Below are 20,481 nucleotides of genomic sequence, written 5' to 3'. Positions count from 1 at the left end.
CAGTGATGGTAAGAGCACTCAAGACTGTGACTCCTAAGGTCAGAGAATGGCTCCAACAAACCCAGGAACAACACCAGAGCTCTCTGGTAGAGAACCTGAGATTAAGGAATATATATGCTATCTATAGGGGTAAGAAAATAATTCTTAAAGATTTATATGGCCATCCATCTATCTGGTGGTTCACAGTACTGTAAACTTTTCTACTGGAGCCTGGATTTAAAATTTTGTTACCAGCTGAACCTTATGATATTGCATGGATTGACCATTCAAATCCTGGTCATAAAGATGACCCATGTTTCATCAACTGCAAATATATTTAGTTTAATTCTCATAATGTAATAATTACCAGTAGATTACAACTCAAAGCTTTCATCTCCCCCTCAACTTGCAAGGTATCTGTCATGCGCACACCTTTGATACTAGAAACCATATATAGCAATGTGATCCATACATTGTGAGAAATGCCATGCTTGATAGCAATTTCTTTTGAGTGATCTAATTAAGTGTATCAATTATTTTGCACCTGAAACTCTTAGGTTGCTGACAGGTCATCTGTTTCATTCTGGATCAAACAAATCAGCTATTCCCAGCATTATCTCTACATTTAGGGGAGGGGGATGACAGTGATGCACAGTATTCACATCAACATGCTGATTGCCATAAGCAACCTAATTTGATGGTGAATTTTAACTAGAGGGCCTCTTTCGACAACTGAAAATTTCACCATGGTGTGTTGCTTAAATTCGCTTACAATTACCCACTTCAGGTTTTCATTTCATAAACAACGCCCATTCACTTTTCCCCCACAGCAACTTCCTACCAATTGAAGGGAAATAACAGATGCTAAAGAACAGGCTATTTTCTAGCATAGTGATACTGTCATCCATAAGTACTTTGTAACATTGAAGGCATTACATTACATTCGGCTTTTATAGTTCACCTAGTACAAACCTCTCCCTGCCTAAGCAGACTCAACAATTTCCAAAAGTTGTTATAACAAGTATAGCAACTTCTGTTTTCAATTCGCTATCACTGGTTTTGTGATTATAAATTTGAATTAACCTTCTAGTTCCTTAAATCAATTCAAGAGGGAACAGGAACTCCTTCTTTCTCCTGATATCCAGCAGTAAGGTATAATTCTATTATTTTACTTCCTTCCTATCTAAATCAATGAAAGATACAAGAACAAACATAAATAACCATGTTTTAAGGCTGTTGCATAAGATACAACAGTTGCCAATCCTACCCTTCTTTGATCCTTTAAGCCAATTAGTCAAGGAATAAGTTTGCACACAAAATTGGTGTAATGATTTCTCTACTTTATGGAAGATATTTATTTTGGGATGAAGCAAGCTGCTCTTTACAAGCTAGGAGCATAAAAGTCACTTAGAATATCGAATCAATCAATAGAAAAAATTTAAATATTGTCAACCCAAGCATTTCCATCTGCTTTTCAAGTGCTATAAAAGAAACATTTTCCAGAACCAATTTCTCAATAACCAAGTATGATAGGGAAGGTCCCTGAAAGTATTTTCCAACCCTTTTCTTTGGTTAAAAATAGTTACTTTTATCAAGGCCACAATATTGGGGGTAAAGTTAATCCCAGCTATTTTTGATAGCTTTATGATTTCTCTAAAACAAAATCAGCTATAGATGTGGAAAGAGATGAAAATGCCACCTTTTTGCTCAAAACAGGAGTCCTATGAAAAGCTGCTGCCTAGTTGCCCATGTACAGAACTGTCCCTATGTTAAATGCCCCCTCACCATTTTATTTGAAAGGACAATTTAGTAGGGTTCTCCCCTATTACACTAAACTGATCATAAGAGGCATTGCTGAAAGTCTTATTCTTTTGCAAAAGCAAGAGGCAGCAAAGACCAAATCTTTCCCCCAGTTGTTTTAAAATGAAGCCAAATTATAATTCTTTTTGATGTTTAAAACCAAAATTAGAAGCAAATTAGATGATTTTAAGTAACAATTTTTGCCAGCATTTTTGTAATGAGGTAGCGAGGTCAAAGAGAGCAAAGGATGCTAACAGAAGGAAAGAAAAAGGAGCTTCCTGGAAATGGCTTTAAATCTCTCATATTTCTCCTTCCTCCTGGCAAAAATTAAATCTAGTTCTTTAATTAAACAAGAGAATGTGTAGAAAAATCTCTACCTAATAAGTGATTCTTGAAGAAAAGAGTTTTGTAACAATCTTGTCCTCTAATTCACAGATGATCATTTCCTATTGACATGTTTTACGTTACATGTATTTTGGTCGATACTTTATATTAGCTGTTCATGTTATTTTAAAGCAGATCTACTCCACACAAAACTAATAATATGGAAGTGAAATCCAACCTTATATTGTCTCTCCTGACAATTTAAAATTTTGTCTTTTCTTCTCCTCTAGCCAAAATAGCTTAAGTCACATAAGGTGTTTTTATCAGACTACTTATTACCCATCCTACATCTCAAGCAACTTCTGGAATTTCTGCCCCCAGTTTATTAACTGCAAAATAATTCAGGACTGATTGCAATACAACACAGGAAAAGTCCAGTAGTCAGGATTTCTTCAAATCATTAGCATCTCCTCCCACAGAGATTTAATCAAAATATGAGACAAACATATCCCAACTTAGTCAGGATCATTTTTTTTTTACAAAACACAAACAATACACATAATTTCCCTACAAAGGCATGAGCCTCCATGTCCCAAGTAAAGTCTGTGTGTTCTTTGTAGAGAAAGCTATGAAGTCCTGAAGCTCCATCCAATATAATCTTTTATATACTGCTTCAAAAGATGAAAAGAAGATGGTATACAAGGTAGTTGTGGCTTTGCCGTCCTTGTTCCGTCTCCACCTCCTCTCAACATGTCTCTAGCATTTCACGAAGAACTCTGTTTAATATAATCTTGGGCAGGACCCTACCGGAGGCTGCTGCTGCTACTGGCTTGTGAGCTGCCCACACCTGGATGTTCAGGGCTATGGCGGTTCTATTTAAAAAAAAAAAAGACACAAATAAGAAATTCCAGAGGCAATAAAACAGCCATATAGATTTTCTTGGCCCCAAAAGCTATCTTAGATCTGATGCCAAATTTTAAGCAAAGTACTTCGTTGTTTTACAATGAACTTACAAATATCAAGATCAACAGCTGGAAACTATTTTCCAACTTACTTTCTTTTTCTTTTTTTCTTTTTTCTTTCTTTTTCGTTCAGGATCATCCTCTTTCTTTTTCTTCTTTTTCTTATGATCCGAATCTGAGGGCGTTTCTAGTAAAATAAGAGAGAGCAATTAAAGAAGCCAATTGCTTTAGAACAGGGCTGTCAAACTCCCGGCCCATGGGCTGGGTGCATCATGCACTGGCCACGCCCATGCCCGGTTTAGCAAAAGAGAAAGAAGTCCCCATATGTTATGTGACGCTGCTATGACGATGTGCGTTTGACACCCCTGCTCTAGAAGGAAGGAGTGATTTAACTTATGCCAGTGTTGGCAAACCTTTTTGCCAAAGCGGGAGTGTGCGTGCACAGGGGGAGCACTGGAAACTGGAAAAATAGCTCCCTGGTGTGTACATGCAGGAGCACCAGAAACTGGAAGGGCAGTTCCCTGGTGAGCATATGTGTGTTGGGAAGCTGAGCTTCCAGTTTCCGGTGTGCGTATGCACGCCTGTTATCTAGTCTTCCAGTGTGCATGCACATGCAAGAAACTGGAAGCTCAGCTTCCCAGTGTGTGCAGGCGTGCCAGAGAGCTGCTCTTCTGGTTTCCAGTGCTCCCACACGCGAGAAGACCAGCACACATCTGCACACCAGAACTCGGAAAAGCAACGGGCAATGGCTGATGTGCCCAGAGAGATGGTTCTGTGTGCCACTTCCGACACGTGTGCTATAGATTTGCCATCAAAGATTTAGGCGATCAGACTGAAAAATTCTATATCAGCCAGATGTTTGTGGGGACATTATTATTATATCTCCTAAGAAATAGACGTCTCACCTGGAGGGACAGGGTCTTGGGTTCGGCTCTGCTTATGTTTATGCTTATTTTTTTTCTTAGGTGGCTGGATGTGCATTAAGCGACATTGTTCTGGCAACTGGTGTAACAGAAACAGAAAGGCACATCAATACATGAACTTCCCAAGTACCGTTGAAGAAAACATATATAATAGACTTTCAGGTCTATAACTTTTGCAAGCCGATCAAATAATATCTATTAGAAAAATTTATACTACAGATAGTACAGAATAGTCCTCCCTTCACAATGGCAATTGGGACCACAATCTTTATTGCTAAGTGATGTGTTTGTAAAACCTGACAACAGTTCTAGCACTTCGGATTGCTGTTATGAAGGGCAACATCAAATGGTGGCCATTTGCAACCTCCTGCCAGCTTCTCCGTTGACTTTGCTTGTTGGAAGTTGAAAATGAAGGTTGGAAATGGTAATCATGTACTGTGGGACATTGTGATGTCATAATTGTGAGCTGAGGGCCATGACTGGCCAGACACTGCAAACATAAGTATGAGGACCAGTTGTAAGTCGTACTTATTCAGCACCATCATAAATGTGAACTGCTGTTTGAGCGGCCATTAAGCAAGGACCACCTGTATGTTTATCACTTCCAGCTTCGAACTTTAGAAATGCAGCACTGCAAAGTCTTCTGGCTTTAAAACAAGAACCAGCACAGTATCGCAGTCCAATGGAGCGGGGAAGACTCTGAATTTTAAAAAAACCCTACACCCTCAGCTAGACAAATTTACTTGGGTGACCTTAGACTAATCACAGTGGTTAGAGTGAGGCACTGCAGGCTATTTCAGCTGACTGCTAGCTGTAGTTCACCAGTTCATATCTCACCACTGCTCGAGGTTGGCTCAGCCTCCCATCCTTCCGAGGTGGGTAAAATGAGGACCCAGATTGTTGGGTCTTTTACAGCCCTACAAAGCAGCATATAAGTCCAAATGTACAGTACTGCATGAATCCCAGCGACCGGTTAGGTCCCACAGAGTTGGCATTCTAAAAGATTCCAGTCCACTTCATTATGGTGGCTGGACAGGAGCGGATTCCTCCTACCTGCTGCTACCGATGCGGTGCACGCGCAGCATGAGGATTTTCATGTGTGTGCACACGTCCTAATGTGATTTTGCTTCCGCACTTGCGCAGCAACCAAAAACGTGCTGAAATCCAGTGAGGGGATGCACGCGCGTGTGAGCGTTCCCTCGCGAGATTTTGCTTCTGCACATGCACTGGAAGCAAAGAAGACCAAAAATCCAAGAAAAAAGATGGCGCCGCCCAAAGGACTGGCACCAGACCGGTCGCGTGCAAATTGCACAATCTGGTGGTCACTACCGGTGCAGAGTCGCCTAGTGCACTGGTAGCAACCCACCATTGCGGCTGGCAATACTGTATATCTATTCAATAGCTGAATTCCTTTTTTAGAATGTACAAAATGGTCAATGTGTCATAAAGTAGACAAAATATTCAAGATTTCTACACTGCAGTCTTTTTCTGTCATTTAAATTACTTATTTGTTTGTATCTAGGTTATAATGTAATTCCACTGCCATATGGCTGATAATCAATATGTTTAGAGGTGAATATATATTCAGGTTCTAAACTAATAATTGTCAGGCTTTAACCTACAAATCTGTAGTATTCTTAGTTACTAGTTTGGCAAGTTTCTTTTTCATTCAAGGCATCACAGTGTGTTTTGTTTATAATAGTTAAAAACATTCTTCAGTACAATATGTCTTTCTTCCAAAGTAGAACTCACCGGGCCAGCATGGAGACGAAACCCTGTTAGCATGGTACCAGTGATAGGGTTGAATGAGCTACCGCAGATGGGAGGTTTTTCAATCAAAGAACGCAAGCTGCTGTTATCATGTGAACCTGGCAAATCGATCATTCCTGGCAGGTCAGGCAGAAAGTTGCTGAGCTTCTCTTTCACCTTTTTGCCACAGAATTTATTGTAGGCATGCTCTAAGTTGTAGTGGGTGATCAAATTTGTGCTTCCCGTTAGTTCTGTGGTACCTGGCAAGAAATGAACAACATTGCAAAGTAACAATGTTACTGATTGTTTTGCTTAAATTAACAGCACAGATACTTTTTTAAAGAAACCCCTAAAATTTGGTAGAAGCTGATTTTGAAACCAGGTCCTTTCTGTAAATAACAGTGACAATAATACAAATCCTATTTTACGAAGAAGCTTCTCCCACCGCCCCAGAGAAAGCAAAGGCTTTATTTACCCTGGATGGCTCAGAGCGAATAAAGTCCAGGCTACGGGTTGCTTTCTGCATGCCCAACAGCCAGCCAGCCAGTGGGAGGGAGGGGCTAGGCAGGAAATACAATATTGAATTTGGTTTACTAATAGTCTGACTTGACTATTAATAGGAAGACAAAAGTACCCAGCTCTAGAACTCCCAGGACACTTTTTCCCCCATTACCTTTCATGGGAAGGAAATTTTTAAAAAAACTATTAGGAAAAAAAAGATAATGTGCTCCTTGTATTCTGATTAAGTATAAGCCTATGAAATTTGTCTGTCAGAAATAATTCCTTTCATCCCTCCCTGAATGTTTGAAGTGAGATAATACGGCTTTTATCCCTGACATGAGCGAGTAAGTAAAATATTTGTTTAAAAATTCTGTAAAATTGGTAATTGTTTGGATGTTCTTTAAGAATTACTACTTCAGTAGCTACAGCAAACTAGGCATGCTTGGAAATATACTTTTCCCCCATCTGTTTGTCAATTGCTACTAATCCATTTGAACACTTTTAATTATTCAATTCTTTCTAGTTTTTGTTTTATTTTGCTTATAAACTCTTAGTTCTCTTTATTAGAAAAACCTACTTTTTTAAATGGTAATTTTATTTAAGATTACAATTTACAACAAAATAACAATTTACAAAGTAGTGTATCTGTAGAGGAAGACACTCTTAAAGTTAACTTCTAGGTTCATTGTTCAAAAATATTTTTAGTATGTGCAAGTCACATGACCGTCAAACCACTCCTACCTGGTCACATGGCCAATAAGCCACTCCTACCAGTCACATGACCATCAAGCCACGCCCACAAAATAAGTCACGCCTATAGTGTGGCATTAAAAATTTTGGCTGCCCTATACTGACTTAAGGTGGATATTGTACAACTTTTCAGAGGAGGTCGGATTTTTGAAGAGCCACGCAGAACCACAAAGAAGCAACAGTTGCGGGAGGAATACCAAGCGGCCACACACTCCTTCACTCTCGCACAAATGATACAAAACTCTTCCCGCCACGGTTCCCACGAGAAACTTCGACGGCTTTTAACTCGACGCCGCCAAAGATATGCAACACGAAGCCATTCCTGCTCGTTCAGTAGCCCGAGAAACTGCCAGTCGCGCGAGGTACCCACCCACTTGGCGCTTCAGCCCAGCCGTCAAGCCTCTACAGCGGTTTGAGCCCGTTCCCGCAAAAGGCGGAGCAACTGCCCATCAGCCATCCCATTGGGCACATTCCGGCGTGACGTATCAAATCCGTCAAGCAGCACTGACTAGAAAAGCAAAGCCCGCCTCTAGGCGGCAATTGGTTACGGAGCCCTCTATATAAACCACTACCTGGTAACTCGCGCATTAGGTAAAAAGGACCGCTGGCTGTCGCCACTTTGCGTCCTGTCTCTTCTCCGACCGGCGTCACCGTTGTTACAGGAGGCTGTCCAGTACCGGGTCCTCCTGGTTTTCCTGGGCCAAAGCCTAGCGCGGCTGCTGCTGTAGACGGAGGAGGTTCTGTCCCTCCGAAGAGAGCAGAAAAATTCTCCATCATCCCGGCGTGCTTTGCGCAGTCTCCTCCTATTGGCTTCGCGTAGGACGCTTTTCTACGCTTGCTCTGGCATCATCGGAAGGCGGGGACCCATCCTCCGCGTAGGATTGGCTACCGTACCTGGAACTCGACTGTATGATAACGATAGGTTGCTTAGCAGAACGACACGCTTTCAAACGGCGGAACTACGTCATGAGAGCGAAAGCGGTCCCTCTGAAGTGTTTCAGCGCGATGCTCTCTCAGCCAATCAGGACACAGCGAGGTCCAACCGAGCTCCCGCCTTTTCTTTGATTGACGTTGTCACCCACCGCTCAATCAAAAGCAAAAAAACACGGGAACTCCGGGGTGGGCGGGGAGGCCGTCTTTGCGGCGGATCTCGGTCGGCGGGAGGTGAAGATGGCGGTGCTGGCCCCTTTATTGGCCCTCTTCTACTCGGTGCCTGGGCTCTGCCGCTGGCTAGCGCAGCCTTACTACCCGCTCTCCCTCCTGCTTTCGGCAGCCTTCTTGTTGGTGCGGAAGGTGCCGCCGCTATGCCACGGACTGCCCAGCCAGCGGGAGGACGGGAACTCCTGCGACTTCGACTGGGTAAGATCGGCTTGCGAACGGAGGAGACCCGCGGCCCTTCTCCTTGATGGCTTGCATGGCTCCATGGGTCCGTTTTTCCATGTGCCTGCAGGCCTTTTCATGCTTCGCACTCCCCCGGCCCTCCCCACCCCCAACCTTCTTAGCGACCCAAGCGGAATCCGAGCCTGCATTGAACGTATCCCGTATTTGCATTTTTATGTGTATTTGGTTGTAAGCCGCTCAGAGTCCTTTGGGAGTAGGGCGGCATATAAATCCAAATAGGTAGACAAGTAGATAACAGGTAGATAGATATAGTGTGTGTGTGTGTGTGTGTTTTCGTAGATTTTCTTTTATTAATGATATTTTTATTGATTTTTATAATATAAAACACGCACAACATATAACATGTGCTCAATGATTGTGCCCACCACCAGACAATCGATCATATGCCACCACCAGTTGGGGGTATTTCTTGTATAAATCATTTAAACCCAAGAGTGAAATATTTATTTACATGTTATAGAGTGATTCCAACTTGTTTCTTATAGCTTGGTCTCGGATCCTACTCACCATATATCCTCTTACCTTGTCCCATCACCCCATCAGTTGTTGCAAATCAGTTTCATTAATCGAATTCATCCTTTTATCCATAATCTCGAATTAAAGGTGGTCCACCATATACCTATACCAATTTTGCATTGTCCATTTTGTCGCGTCTTTCCACCCCAAGACTATTACCGCCTGAGCGCTTTCTATCACTGCTTGTTTTATTTCTCTGTATTCTCCCATCTCACTACTTTTTACCAGTACTGCCATTTCCTTAGTAATCATCCATCTTATATTTAATATCCTATTAATATCCTCTTGCACTTTTTGCCAAAAGTTCTGCACCACTGGGCATTCCCAGAGCATATGCATAAACACTCCTTTATCTTGGCACCCATGCCAACAGATACCTTTAACGTTCTGCTGAAAGTGTGCAAGTTGAACGGGTGTGTAATACCACTTGTGTAATATTTTCCTTCTCATTTCCCTAACTCTTGTATTCTTGATTTTCCTTATATTCTGTACTGTATTTTCCATCTCTTGTACCTCTACTTATATCTCATTTTGCCACCATTTAGTCAATCCTTGGATAACAGCCCCGTCTGACTTCACTAACATCTTATATATATTGCTTGCCTGCGCCTTTGTACCCTCGGTTTTTTCTCTTATTATTTTCTCTAACTCTATCTCCTCCCTAAATAGTGCTTCTTTATTCTCCCTTTCATTCAGATATTTACATATTGCATTTATTTGTAGCCATCTTCCCTTACCCAGCCACCAGATTATGTAAACTATTTAATAAATACCCCAAATATATTTAGATTCCAATGTATGGTATCACAACTGAATTCACACACTAAAAGATTGCACATCCATCTGCTTGCTTTGCGGCCTTTGTTTCCAAAATGGACAGTTGTGTAATGATACCAGAGATTAATTTGCAGTAGCTATACTATGATGTTGAAAAGTGATTTGCATTTAATTCTGTTCTTGTGTCTATTTAGGGGTTGTTTTTTTTTACTCCTCCCCTTTACTCCTACTTACTCCTTAAGTACCCATTTTTGCTTTCTTTTTAGCGGGAAGTGGAGATCTTGATGTTTCTGAGTGCCATTGTGATGATGAAGAATCGCCGATCCAGTAAGTAATGCTATTTGTCAATAGGAAGAATATCTACTGTTCACCTGTGTCTCAGATTCTTGGTCTTTCTTTTTCAGTCCCTTACTCATAGCTCTTCTATGAACCAGGGAGGAATGTACAACTGGTTAGAATATGGGGATGTGCACTTAGAATATGTATCCCCAATTCTAAACATAGTGTATTACACAGCAGATGAATTTTTAATTGTCATTTTTCAAATATTGAGGAAAAAACTTCAAAGGTATGTTTTATTTGTACTAGAAGTTGTTCTCATGGATAATCAGACTGCTTCAACCTGAATAAACAGCTGCTGCACAATGGAATGCATGTGGGACCTTTACAGCCATGGTCTTATCTTTGTACAGTAAATCAGACAAAGAGCTGCAAGGCACCCAGAATACAGTGGCTTAATTTTCTTGGTGCATTCCTATTATAGGAGGGGCTTTAAAAGGAATTTGCTTCGTGTATGGGTAGGAATAATCTAAAGACATAATGGTTAACAACACTTTCAGGCATTTAATGCAGCTACAGTATATGATTGCATAGGAACAAGCAAAGAAAATAGAGGGACAATAAGGGTGAAATAGAGATATAGTGCTTGAGATAATGAGTCAAATATGGGAGAAGAATGGCAGAATATAACCTAAACTTCCAAAAATAGTGTGTACATTGGTTTCATTCCAGTGATTGGTTGATTTATTCATTCATTTCATTCTGTTCCTTAAATGTAGGAAGCTATCAGATACAAAAGTGGTTGCTGATTAAAAGGAAATTATTAGTTTTAAAAAACTATATAAATACTAAAATGGAAATGCATAAAATTTTATACATTTTATGATCAGGAGTTGTGAGGTGGGAAGAGAATCACCATTTTTTAAAGAACATCAGCTTGCAAAGCTTGGATACTATTAGAACATGCTCCTACTTTGCCTAAAAGCCAGGCAAACTGTCCCAAGCAATGAGTGAGGCAAATTTTGATACTGTTAACTTTGTGTGTGCAAGTGTAATGCCTACTCCTATAAGAGAAAAACATAATTATTCTAAAATGAGCCCCACTAGGGATTTGGAAAATGGCAGACTGGTATTTATCTTTTTAAAAGCATATTTTAGTAGTACTTCTACTGCAGCTATATCCATGTCTTGCTATTAGGTGTTTATAGACATTTTTTTTCTGCTGAGCCTTTCCGTTTAACTTTGCAATGGAATAATGCTAATGAACTGCTTAAATGTGATTAATTAAAAATGCTGTTTGTTTGTTTGTTTATTAATTTTTTTTATTTGTTTGTTTGTTTATTTATTTATTTATTTATTTATTTATTGGATTTGTATGCTGCCCCTCTCCGGAGACTCGGGGCGGCTAACAGCAATAATAAGACAGCATATAATAATAATCCAACACTAAAAACAATTAAAAACCCATTATTATAAAAACCAAACATACAGACATAACATGCATAAAATTGTAAAGGCCTAGGGGGAAAGAGTATCTCAATTCCCCCATGCCTGGCGGCAGAGGTGGGTTTTAAGTAGCTTACGAAAGGCAAGGAGGGTGGGGGCAATTCTAATCTCTGGGGGGACTCTGTTTAAGAGTCATTATCCAAAGACAAAAGTTTGGGCTTCTCTGATTTACTTACCTCAAGGCTAGAAACCTGACAGGGCTCTGACTTTTGCATATGAGCTCATCATAAAAAGAACTTATTTATACTTTCAAAGGAAAACCTAGGCTATGTCTTGAGGCCAGTCAGTCTCTGAATGAAGACTCAGAACAGTAAGGTAAAAAGTATAGTGTGCCTCAGCAATGGTGCTTCAGGCCATGCATGTGTATCTCTTTGATCCGTGGCTAAAAATCCTGTTTGAATTTCAGCAAGGATTTTCAGCCCCTCAATGGAAAGAGATGCATGGCCTGTACTGGGCCTCCTAGAGTCTTTCTCATTCTTTTGAGGCATTACCCTGCTTCTTATTTGGGACTCCAGTTGCTTAATGGCCCACAAGATCACTTAATAGCCACAACCAGGAATACCAGGATTACAGTTGTTGAGTTGGAGCAATCACCTGATTTCTCACTTAATGACTACTTTAATCTACATCCAAGTTAACATCCTGATTATGGTTGTAAACAGAGGAGTACCTGTAACATATTCCAAAGTTTTACTCAGTCCAAAGCCCAGTGAAGTCCTTAATTTTTTTCTTGAGAGTGAAGGTTGGACAAATTAATTTATCATTGTAGTGAATTATAGCAGTGCAAAATTTGAGGATCCCAAATGTCAAGAATTACAAAAATATAATGCTGTAAATTGATTTTCAGGTTGTCTGATTTTACAGTAGGTCATTACTTGATCCAGGAGTGTTTTATAATAGCCTGCTAATCATCTGTTTTTTATCTCTGTTTCTCAAGTCACTGTGGACCAGCATGTGGGGAATATCTTTATGTTCAGCAAAGTGGCCAATGTCATCCTTTTCTTTCGTCTTGATATCCGGATGGGCCTGCTGTATCTCACACTCTGCTTAGGTGAGATCTCTGGGACGGGGCTCTATTTACATTCTTCATGTAGGGATTGATCCCAGAAATAATTGGCCTTGAGCTTAAAATAATGCTCTTAGCATCCTGATCATCTAATGCATGGGATTTTGATTTGAAAGCATTACTCTGGTTTTTCACTTTGTCTCTCTGACTTTTTATCATGATTTCTGGTGACAACAGGATAAACTTTCCCGGATTACTCTGTCTGAAATATCTAGATATTGTCAACCTATATTATTATAAAAAGAAACACAATCTTGGTTTCACCAACCCTCCCTTTCTATTACTTCCCTGTTTTGCCTTTCTTTGTTCCCTAACTGCCTTCCTCAGGGGTGGACTGCTGGGGGTGCGCAGGGGTTTGGGAGAATCTCTAGTTAAGATTCTGTGCAGTTCGGAGAACCCCCAAATCCCACTCCTGGCTGGCCCCACCCACCTACCTGTTTTGGATGCAGGTAAGTGCAGGGTGAACCCGGAGGCTCAGGGAGGGCTAAAAAGAGCCTAACAGAAGAATCGGGAAGGCCAAAATCGGATCGGTTTCTAGCCTACAGAACCCGGGGAGGCTGTTATTGCTCTCTTGGAGGCTCAAGGAAAGCCTCTGGAGCCCATCAACAGTAAAAATGCTCCCCGTGGTGCAGGAGATTGAATAGGCCACGCCCACCATGGCCACGCCCACCCAGCAACCGGGCAGAGAATCCCTTGCTAAACTTTTTGAAGCCCACTCCTGGCCTTCCTGCCCATTCAGACTTTTTAATATTTCTTTTCCCATTTTACCCATTTACCTCTCTCCTTTTATTACTTCCAACGCACCCTCCACACAAATTTTATTAATAATATAGTTTGAAAAAAAATAGCGCTCTAATGCAGAATTTTTTTAAAAAAAATTAGATAAAATGACCATGTTCACTTGTGGAGTATATGTGTGTCTTCCTCGTCTCATCCTGGCTAGTATTCAGACCTGCTTCTTGTGCATTTTTAGTGTTCCTGATGACTTGCAAGCCACCTTTGTACTTGGGCCCAGAACACATCAAATATTTCAGCGATAAAACCATAGATGTGAGTATTTTGGTTTTTCGCAGACCACTTGTTTTGGGAAGAGTTGGATACATTTCTGACTTCTTTCAGCTAACAGAAGATCATGTGTAATGTTGATTTCTGCATGATGAGCAGGCTGTCAAAAAGATCCCTCTTTTACAGGAGGAACTAGCCCGGGACAAGCGAGTGACCTGGATTGTGGAATTCTTTGCTAACTGGTCCAATGAATGTCAGTCATTTGCTCCTATCTATGCTGATTTGTCTCTCAAGTGAGTGATTTGTATTTGATTAAGTATTCTGAAACAAGGAGATTTTGGAGCAATTTAAGATCCGTATCCTTCCTAAAGCATTTGTTTAACATATATCCATTCTCCTCCTTCCAGCACGCTTATCTTTAATGCAGAATTAACTCCCAGAATTCCCCAGACAGCGTTGAGAAACACTGCTTTAATATGTCTTGCAGCTTCTAATTTTACTTGATTATTGCATTGCTGGTAGACTTGAGATTGTTGTAATCACAAAACAGCATCTTTTTCAGTAGTTATTACTGCATTTGAAAAGTTTGAAGTGTCAAAGACTGATGAGCAACCAGGGCCTTCTGCACCTCCTCAGATGAGTGACTCAGGAGAAGAGGAAGAGCCTCTTCTTGATGCTAGGATTCGCAGGGCCTCTAGGAGGCATGAGTGCTTACTCAGGAGGAGGCTTCCTCGTGAGTAGCACTGCTGGCTACTGGGCCACGCCCTCAGGCTATTTAAAGGGGAGTCACAATGCTTCCATGAAGAGAACAATGCAGTTCGTTTCAGAAATCTTGTGGCAGCTTGTGTCTTCGGCTTGTGTTTAAAAGGATCACATTCTTGGCTGCAGTAATCAGCTCCGGGCTTCCAGCCAACCTCTGTACATCTATGCTCCTGAATCTTGCTTCAAATTGCTAATTACTGCCATGTTTATCTCTTCTTGGGACTCTGGCTGGCTGATAAGACTTTATAATCAGTGCAGTGAAGCTTTTGCTAGTTTCTACCTTTTTGAAAATACTCAATAGGCATAAGACTTTTGTAAATAGTAAAACCTTTATTAGTTAATCCGGTGGTGTGCATATTATTTTGGGGAGCTCAACACTGGGACAGAATAGATATTGTTATTCATTGAAGATATACAGTACCTGTATGTGTGGAGAAAAATAAAACAAAATACTAGGGGGGAAAACCCTGAATGTAAGCCTTCCTACTCAGCATGTTGTTTACTTTTATTCTCTGGTTGACTTTTGGTAGCTAATTACTGATAATGTATGTTGCTTCCAGCAATAGCCAGCAGATGGCCACAGTATAGAATCTATTTTTTCAGTTTAAAAAAAAAAAAGCTTTGCTTTCTTTGTAATACTGTAATAACTGTAGCTTAAAGAAAAAAAGCAAATCAGTTGTGTTATGTACAGTTCCACTTAGACTGAAAAAACTTTTGTCTAACTTAGCTTGAATCTTATTTGTTCATAAATCTTATTGTGTGTCTTTGGGGGAAGCCTGTTACACATAATTATAATGAAAATAATTTGGCTTAATTTGGATAAGACTTCGGAGAAAAATTGCTTGCTTTCCAATGAAGAAAAAGGAAAGAGGAGGACAATCTTTGCAAACTGCTTTTGTAAGACATCTAGGACTAGATGTATACACAAATGGGTTGGTACACCCACATTTCACCAATTCTCCACGAGCTGCACTGGCTTCCGGTTAGTCTTCAAACACAATTCAAGGTGTTTGTTATTACCTTTAAAGTCCTACATGGCTCAGAGCCAAGTTACCTTTGGGACCGCCTCCTATTGCATAGCTCACAATGACCAGAGTCAGGCTCCTTCAGGTTCCGTCGACTAAGCAATGTTCACTGGTGGGCCCGCAGGGGAGAGCCTTCTCTGTGGCTGCCCCAACCCTCTGAAATTTGCTTCTCCCCAAGATGATTATGATTATTATTATTACATTTGTTTGTTTGTTTGTTTATTTATTTATTAAACTTGTATGCCACCCTTCTCCGAAGACTCAGGGCGGCTCACAGGATAAATACAAAAACAATATGTATACAAATCTAATTAGTTAAAACTATCAGCTAAGATCCCACTACATTAAAAAGGACTACCCCTACCCTATTGGCCTTCCGTAAAGCAGTGAAGACCTGGCTCTTCTGGCAGGCCTGGGGCCATTGATCTTTATAAATTCCGACCAGAATGAAAGATATACAGTATATATGTTTTTAAATTGTTTTTAATAGATGTTTTTAATGATCTTGATATTAATGATGTTTTTATCTTTCTTGTGAGCCACCCAGAGTCCTTCGGGAGTTGGGCGGCATACAAATTTAATAAAAAAATAAGTACATAAATAAATAAAATCGTTGCTATTACCAAATTCCTGCTGGCATTTCCATGCATATGGTAATCCCTGTTATATTTTACCAGATATAATTGCACTGGATTGAATTTTGGAAAGGTTGATGTGGGTCGCTACCCTGACGTCAGCACCAGGTAAGCCTTCAGCCTCTATACCTATCTAGGATGTTTAGACAGACTAGAATGCCAGATTTGTGAGAGAGAGAACATTGGGAAGATTTACTTTCTAATAGCAGGGCACTGCGGGAAAGGGAGGATATTGGTTGGTAATCTCATAGTATAATTGGTTAGGTTTGGGACTGCAGAAGAGGTAGCAGACGGTAGTAAGACGCACATTTCAAATTTACACATAATTATGGATACTGTACTACCTGCAAATATCATTTTAGTGGGCCCTTGGCCTGCCTGTTTGCTCATGAGGCCAGAAAATATTACTAACTTGATTACACGCTACTTTTCACAAATTATTTTTGAATTTTCATTCAATTTATTTATTTATGTATTTTATTATTATTATTATTATTATTATTATTATTATTATTATTATTACTATTATTAATTGGATTTGTATGCCGCCCCTCTCCACAGATTCGGGGCGGCTAACAACTATGATAAAAAAACATGTAACAATCCAATTTAATAAAACAACTAAAAACCCTTATTATAAAAACCAAACATTTATTTATTTATTTATCAATTAATTAATTAATTAAGTAATTAATTAATTAGATTTGTATGCCGCCCCTTTCCGTGGACTCGGGGCGGCTCACAACACAATAAAACAATTCATAACAAATCTAATAATATACAATTTAAAATTTAAAATAATTAAAAAAACCCATTTTTAAGCAGACATACCCACAAACATACCATACATAAATTATATAGGCCCGTGGGAGATGTTTCAATTCCCCCATGCCTGACAACAAAGGTGGGTTTTGAGAAGTTTACGAAAGGCAAGGAAGGTAGGGGCAGTTCTAATCTCTAGGGGGAGCTGGTTCCAGAGAGTCGGGGCCGCCACAGAGAAGGCTCTTCCCCTGGGGCCCGCCAACCGACATTGTTTAGTTGACGGGACCCGGAGAAGGCCGACTCTGTGGGACACACAAACATACACACAAACATACCCTACATAACTTGTAATGGCCTAGGGGAAGGAATATCCTAACTCCCCCATGCCTGGCGACAAACGTAGGTCTTGAGTAATTTGCGAAAGACAAGGAAGGTGAGGGCCATTCTAATCTCTGGGGGGAGTTGATTCCAGAGGGCCAGGGCCACCACAGAGAAGGCTCTTCCCCTGGGGCCTGCCAAACTACATTGTTTAGTCGACGGGACCCGGAGAAGGCCAACTCTGTGGGACCTTATCGACCGCTGGGATTCTTGTGGTAGAAGGCGGTTCCAGATGTATTCTGGCCCAAGGCCATGTAGGGCTTTAAAGGTCATTACCAACACTTTGAATTGTGACCGGAAACCGATCGGCAGCCAGTGCAGGCCGCGGAATGTTGCAGAAACTTGGGCGAATCTAGGAAGCCCCACGATGGCTCTCGCGGCCACATTCTGCACGATCTGAAGTTTCCGAACACTTTTCAAAGATAGCACCATGTAGAGAGCGTTGCAGTAATCAAACCTCGAGGTGATGAGGGCATGAGTGACTGTGAGCAATGACTCCCTGTCCAAATAGGGCTGCAACTGGTGCACCAGGCGAACCTGAGCAAACGCCCTCCTTGCCACAGCCGAAAGATGATGTTCCAATGTCAGCTGTGGATCGAGGAGAACGCCCAAGTTGCGGACCCTCTCTGAGGGGGTCAATAGTTCTCCCCCCAGGGTAATGTACGGACAGATGGAATTGTCCTTCTTGGGAGGCAAGACCCACAGCCACTCCGTCTTGTCTGGGTTGAGTTTGAGTTTGTTGACACCCATCCGGGCCACAACATCCTCCAGGCACCGGCACATCACTTCCACTGCTTCGTTGACTGGACAACTAACTTGATTACACGCTACTTTTCACAAATTATTTTTGAATTTTCATTCATCTCTTCATAGGTACAAAATCAGTACTTCTCCTCTCACTAAGCAGCTGCCTACACTGATCCTTTTCCAAGGTGGTAAAGAGGTGATGCGCCGGCCACAGATTGATAAAAAGGGACGAGCAGTTTCTTGGAACTTTTCTGAGGTATTTCCTTAAGTTGATAGTAAGCAAAGATCGGTACTAAAATGTCTGACAAATTACTAAATTGTTTAAGCTGAGTTGTTGTCGCACTGGGAGCTGGAGGCTGGCACAAAGCAACAGTCATATATCTTTCTCTTACAGGAGAATGTGATCCGGGAATTCAACTTGAATGAGCTATACCAGAAAGCCAAGAAAATATCCAAGCATGCAGATGAGAACTTTGAAGAGTTCTCAGAACAGTCCGCCATCACAGAGCATCCTAATGGGGAAAGCAAGAAAGACAAATAGTGCCTGCATGACTGGACCATAATGCTCTCACTGTTAAGCTCTCCATTTCTGTTTCCATCCTGACATTTCTCCCGGGATGTCATCCGAAGACTGCTTCCACCCAAACAGTGATGGTGCTGGGAGATGTGTGTAATCACTAAGATATGTGTCATTCTGGGCTCTGCTATTGGCCGTGGACTTCTACATTTTATTTTGTTCCTAGTTTTCTTTCCAGGAGTCACTACTGATATTTAAATAATAGAACCAGCCAGCCAAAAATCTTGGTGACCTCCTCGAGGAGAATATCACCGTAGAATGCAAGTTGCTTCTTTGGAAATTAGTGGGAGCTGCTAAGGAAAACACTGTAATAGGAGGGTAAATCTATTTGTTTTATCGATATTATTTCAATGATACAGTTGGAAAAAACCCACATCTCACATGAAATCAACTCCATTCACTCCTGAAGGTTTGCTCTGAGAAGATACTGGCATTTCTTGGCCTGTTTTTTGCTACTGCTACCCATTGCCCTATTATTGTCATTGTTATTGTTACTAAGAAAGGTCTTGTGGTATCTTGTGGTCTTTTCTCTTTTTAGAAGCTAATGGGCAATAGTAGAATATTTGCTGAACTTGAAGTTGTGCCAGAAAATCAGTGGCTAATGTACAGCTTTAAAAGATCTGTCTTTTATAGTAACAGCTGGTAGCTTAGTGTGGCTGTTTGACTTGAAGGAACTGCTGTTTCTACCGTCCATCTAATACTGCACTAAACAGGATTTAACTAATGGGGCAGATGTTCCGGGACTATATTGACAGACGTTCTTAGCCAGTGTGGCTAACTGGGTAGAACAAGGGTTGGGCAAGTCTGTCCTAGCGTTTTTAGTTGCTGCACTCCGAAGATGGAGGGCTTGTCTCTAGGTGAAAATTCTGCAAATCCACACGGTTCATCCATGTTCATGCTTCCGTTAATGGTTTTGTACAGGTGCCTTTAATAAATCTGGGAGTGTTGTATTCCTGTGATCTTTAATTGATTTATTAGATTGTTGATGGAGTTCCTGCCTTCATCGTTTGACTTTGGCTTATTAAAAAAAAAAAATACAGTCTTCTAATGTTTAAATCAATTTGCTCAAGTCTCAGCTCATTCTTTATCCGGCAGTATTTTTAGGCCGTCGCTTTTTCTGTTAGGATACATTTATAGAAGATCTGTGGAAAACAAATGAGATTCACATTGGATGGGTTCATATGATTTATTAGGGTGTCTATGTATATATATATCTAATATATATATTAGACATATATATTAGATTTGTTGTAGAGTCAGGGCGGCTCACAGCAATAATAGACAATATATAACAAATGTAATAATTTAAAAGAAACACTAAAAGTGCCATTATTAAAAGCAAAAATATACACAAGCATACCATACATAAACTGTATAGACCCAGGGGAGATGTTTCAATTCCCCCATGCCTGACGGCAAAGGTGGGTTTTAAGGAGTTTACGAAAGGCGAGGAGGGTGGGGGCAGTTCTAATCTCTGGGGGGAGCTGGTTCCAGAGGATCGGGGCCACCACAGAGAAGGCTCTTCCCCTGGGGCCCGCCAAACGGCATTGTTTAATTGACGGGACCCGGTGAAGGCCAACTCTGTGGGACCTAATTGGTCGCTGGGATTCGTGCGACAGAAGACGGTCCCGGAGGTATTCTGGGATATATATATCCATTGTATCATTTGTATTCTAGAGTGAAGCAAGCAGTAAAAAAAATGGGTGGTGGTGGTATTCTATTATTTATTTCACAATATTTGTAGCCCATCTCATTCCTAGCAGATTACCATGTTTTGCATTAAAAGGATTAACTAAATCTTGATTCTAATCCTCCATCTATTTAAATAAGAATTCCTATTCTTATCAGTATGGGCTCTGCTGATTTGACAAACAGAAAAGACATGCTACTTTCAAAAGTGTAACTGCTAATGCCTCTGGAATCAGCCCCCCCCCCCCCTGGAGATTCGCACTGTCCCCACACTCCTTGCCTTCCAAAAGAGTTTAAAAACTCATCTTTGTTGCCAGGCCTGGGGTTTTTAGATCTCCCCCCCCCCCCCCCCAACCAATGAATGTTTT

General features: G+C 40.9%; 2 protein-coding genes across 3 annotated transcripts; one reads left to right on the top strand and one right to left on the bottom strand.

The window, feature by feature from the left end:
* Positions 1-1,298: 1,298 nt before the first annotated feature.
* MED19 (mediator complex subunit 19) lies at positions 1,299-7,808 on the bottom strand. Of its 2 annotated transcripts, none has more exons than XM_070726904.1 (5): positions 7,558-7,808; positions 5,741-5,997; positions 3,971-4,067; positions 3,158-3,252; positions 1,299-2,975 (listed from the first exon to the last, which is right to left on the bottom strand). In XM_070726904.1, the coding sequence occupies exons 1-5, from the start codon at positions 7,763-7,765 to the stop codon at positions 2,907-2,909; spliced, it is 726 nt and encodes a 241-aa protein (XP_070583005.1). In that variant the 5' UTR covers positions 7,766-7,808; the 3' UTR covers positions 1,299-2,906. The 2 variants fall into 2 exon arrangements, with proteins under 2 accessions (XP_070583005.1, XP_070583015.1); XM_070726914.1 differs by having other exon boundaries at positions 7,561-7,807.
* Positions 7,531-19,484, top strand: TMX2 (thioredoxin related transmembrane protein 2). The gene is made up of 8 exons (XM_070726894.1): positions 7,531-8,347; positions 9,949-10,009; positions 12,405-12,518; positions 13,507-13,583; positions 13,725-13,831; positions 16,003-16,068; positions 17,974-18,103; positions 18,242-19,484. The coding sequence occupies exons 1-8, from the start codon at positions 8,159-8,161 to the stop codon at positions 18,386-18,388; spliced, it is 891 nt and encodes a 296-aa protein (XP_070582995.1). The 5' UTR covers positions 7,531-8,158; the 3' UTR covers positions 18,389-19,484.
* The last annotated feature ends 997 nt before the right edge of the window (positions 19,485-20,481 follow it).

The sequence above is a fragment of the Erythrolamprus reginae genome, chromosome 1 (assembly GCF_031021105.1).
Source record: "Erythrolamprus reginae isolate rEryReg1 chromosome 1, rEryReg1.hap1, whole genome shotgun sequence".
Lineage (NCBI taxonomy): Eukaryota > Metazoa > Chordata > Lepidosauria > Squamata > Dipsadidae > Erythrolamprus > Erythrolamprus reginae.
Note: the sequence above shows the minus strand (reverse complement) of the source record. Positions and strands in the feature narration are given on the sequence as shown.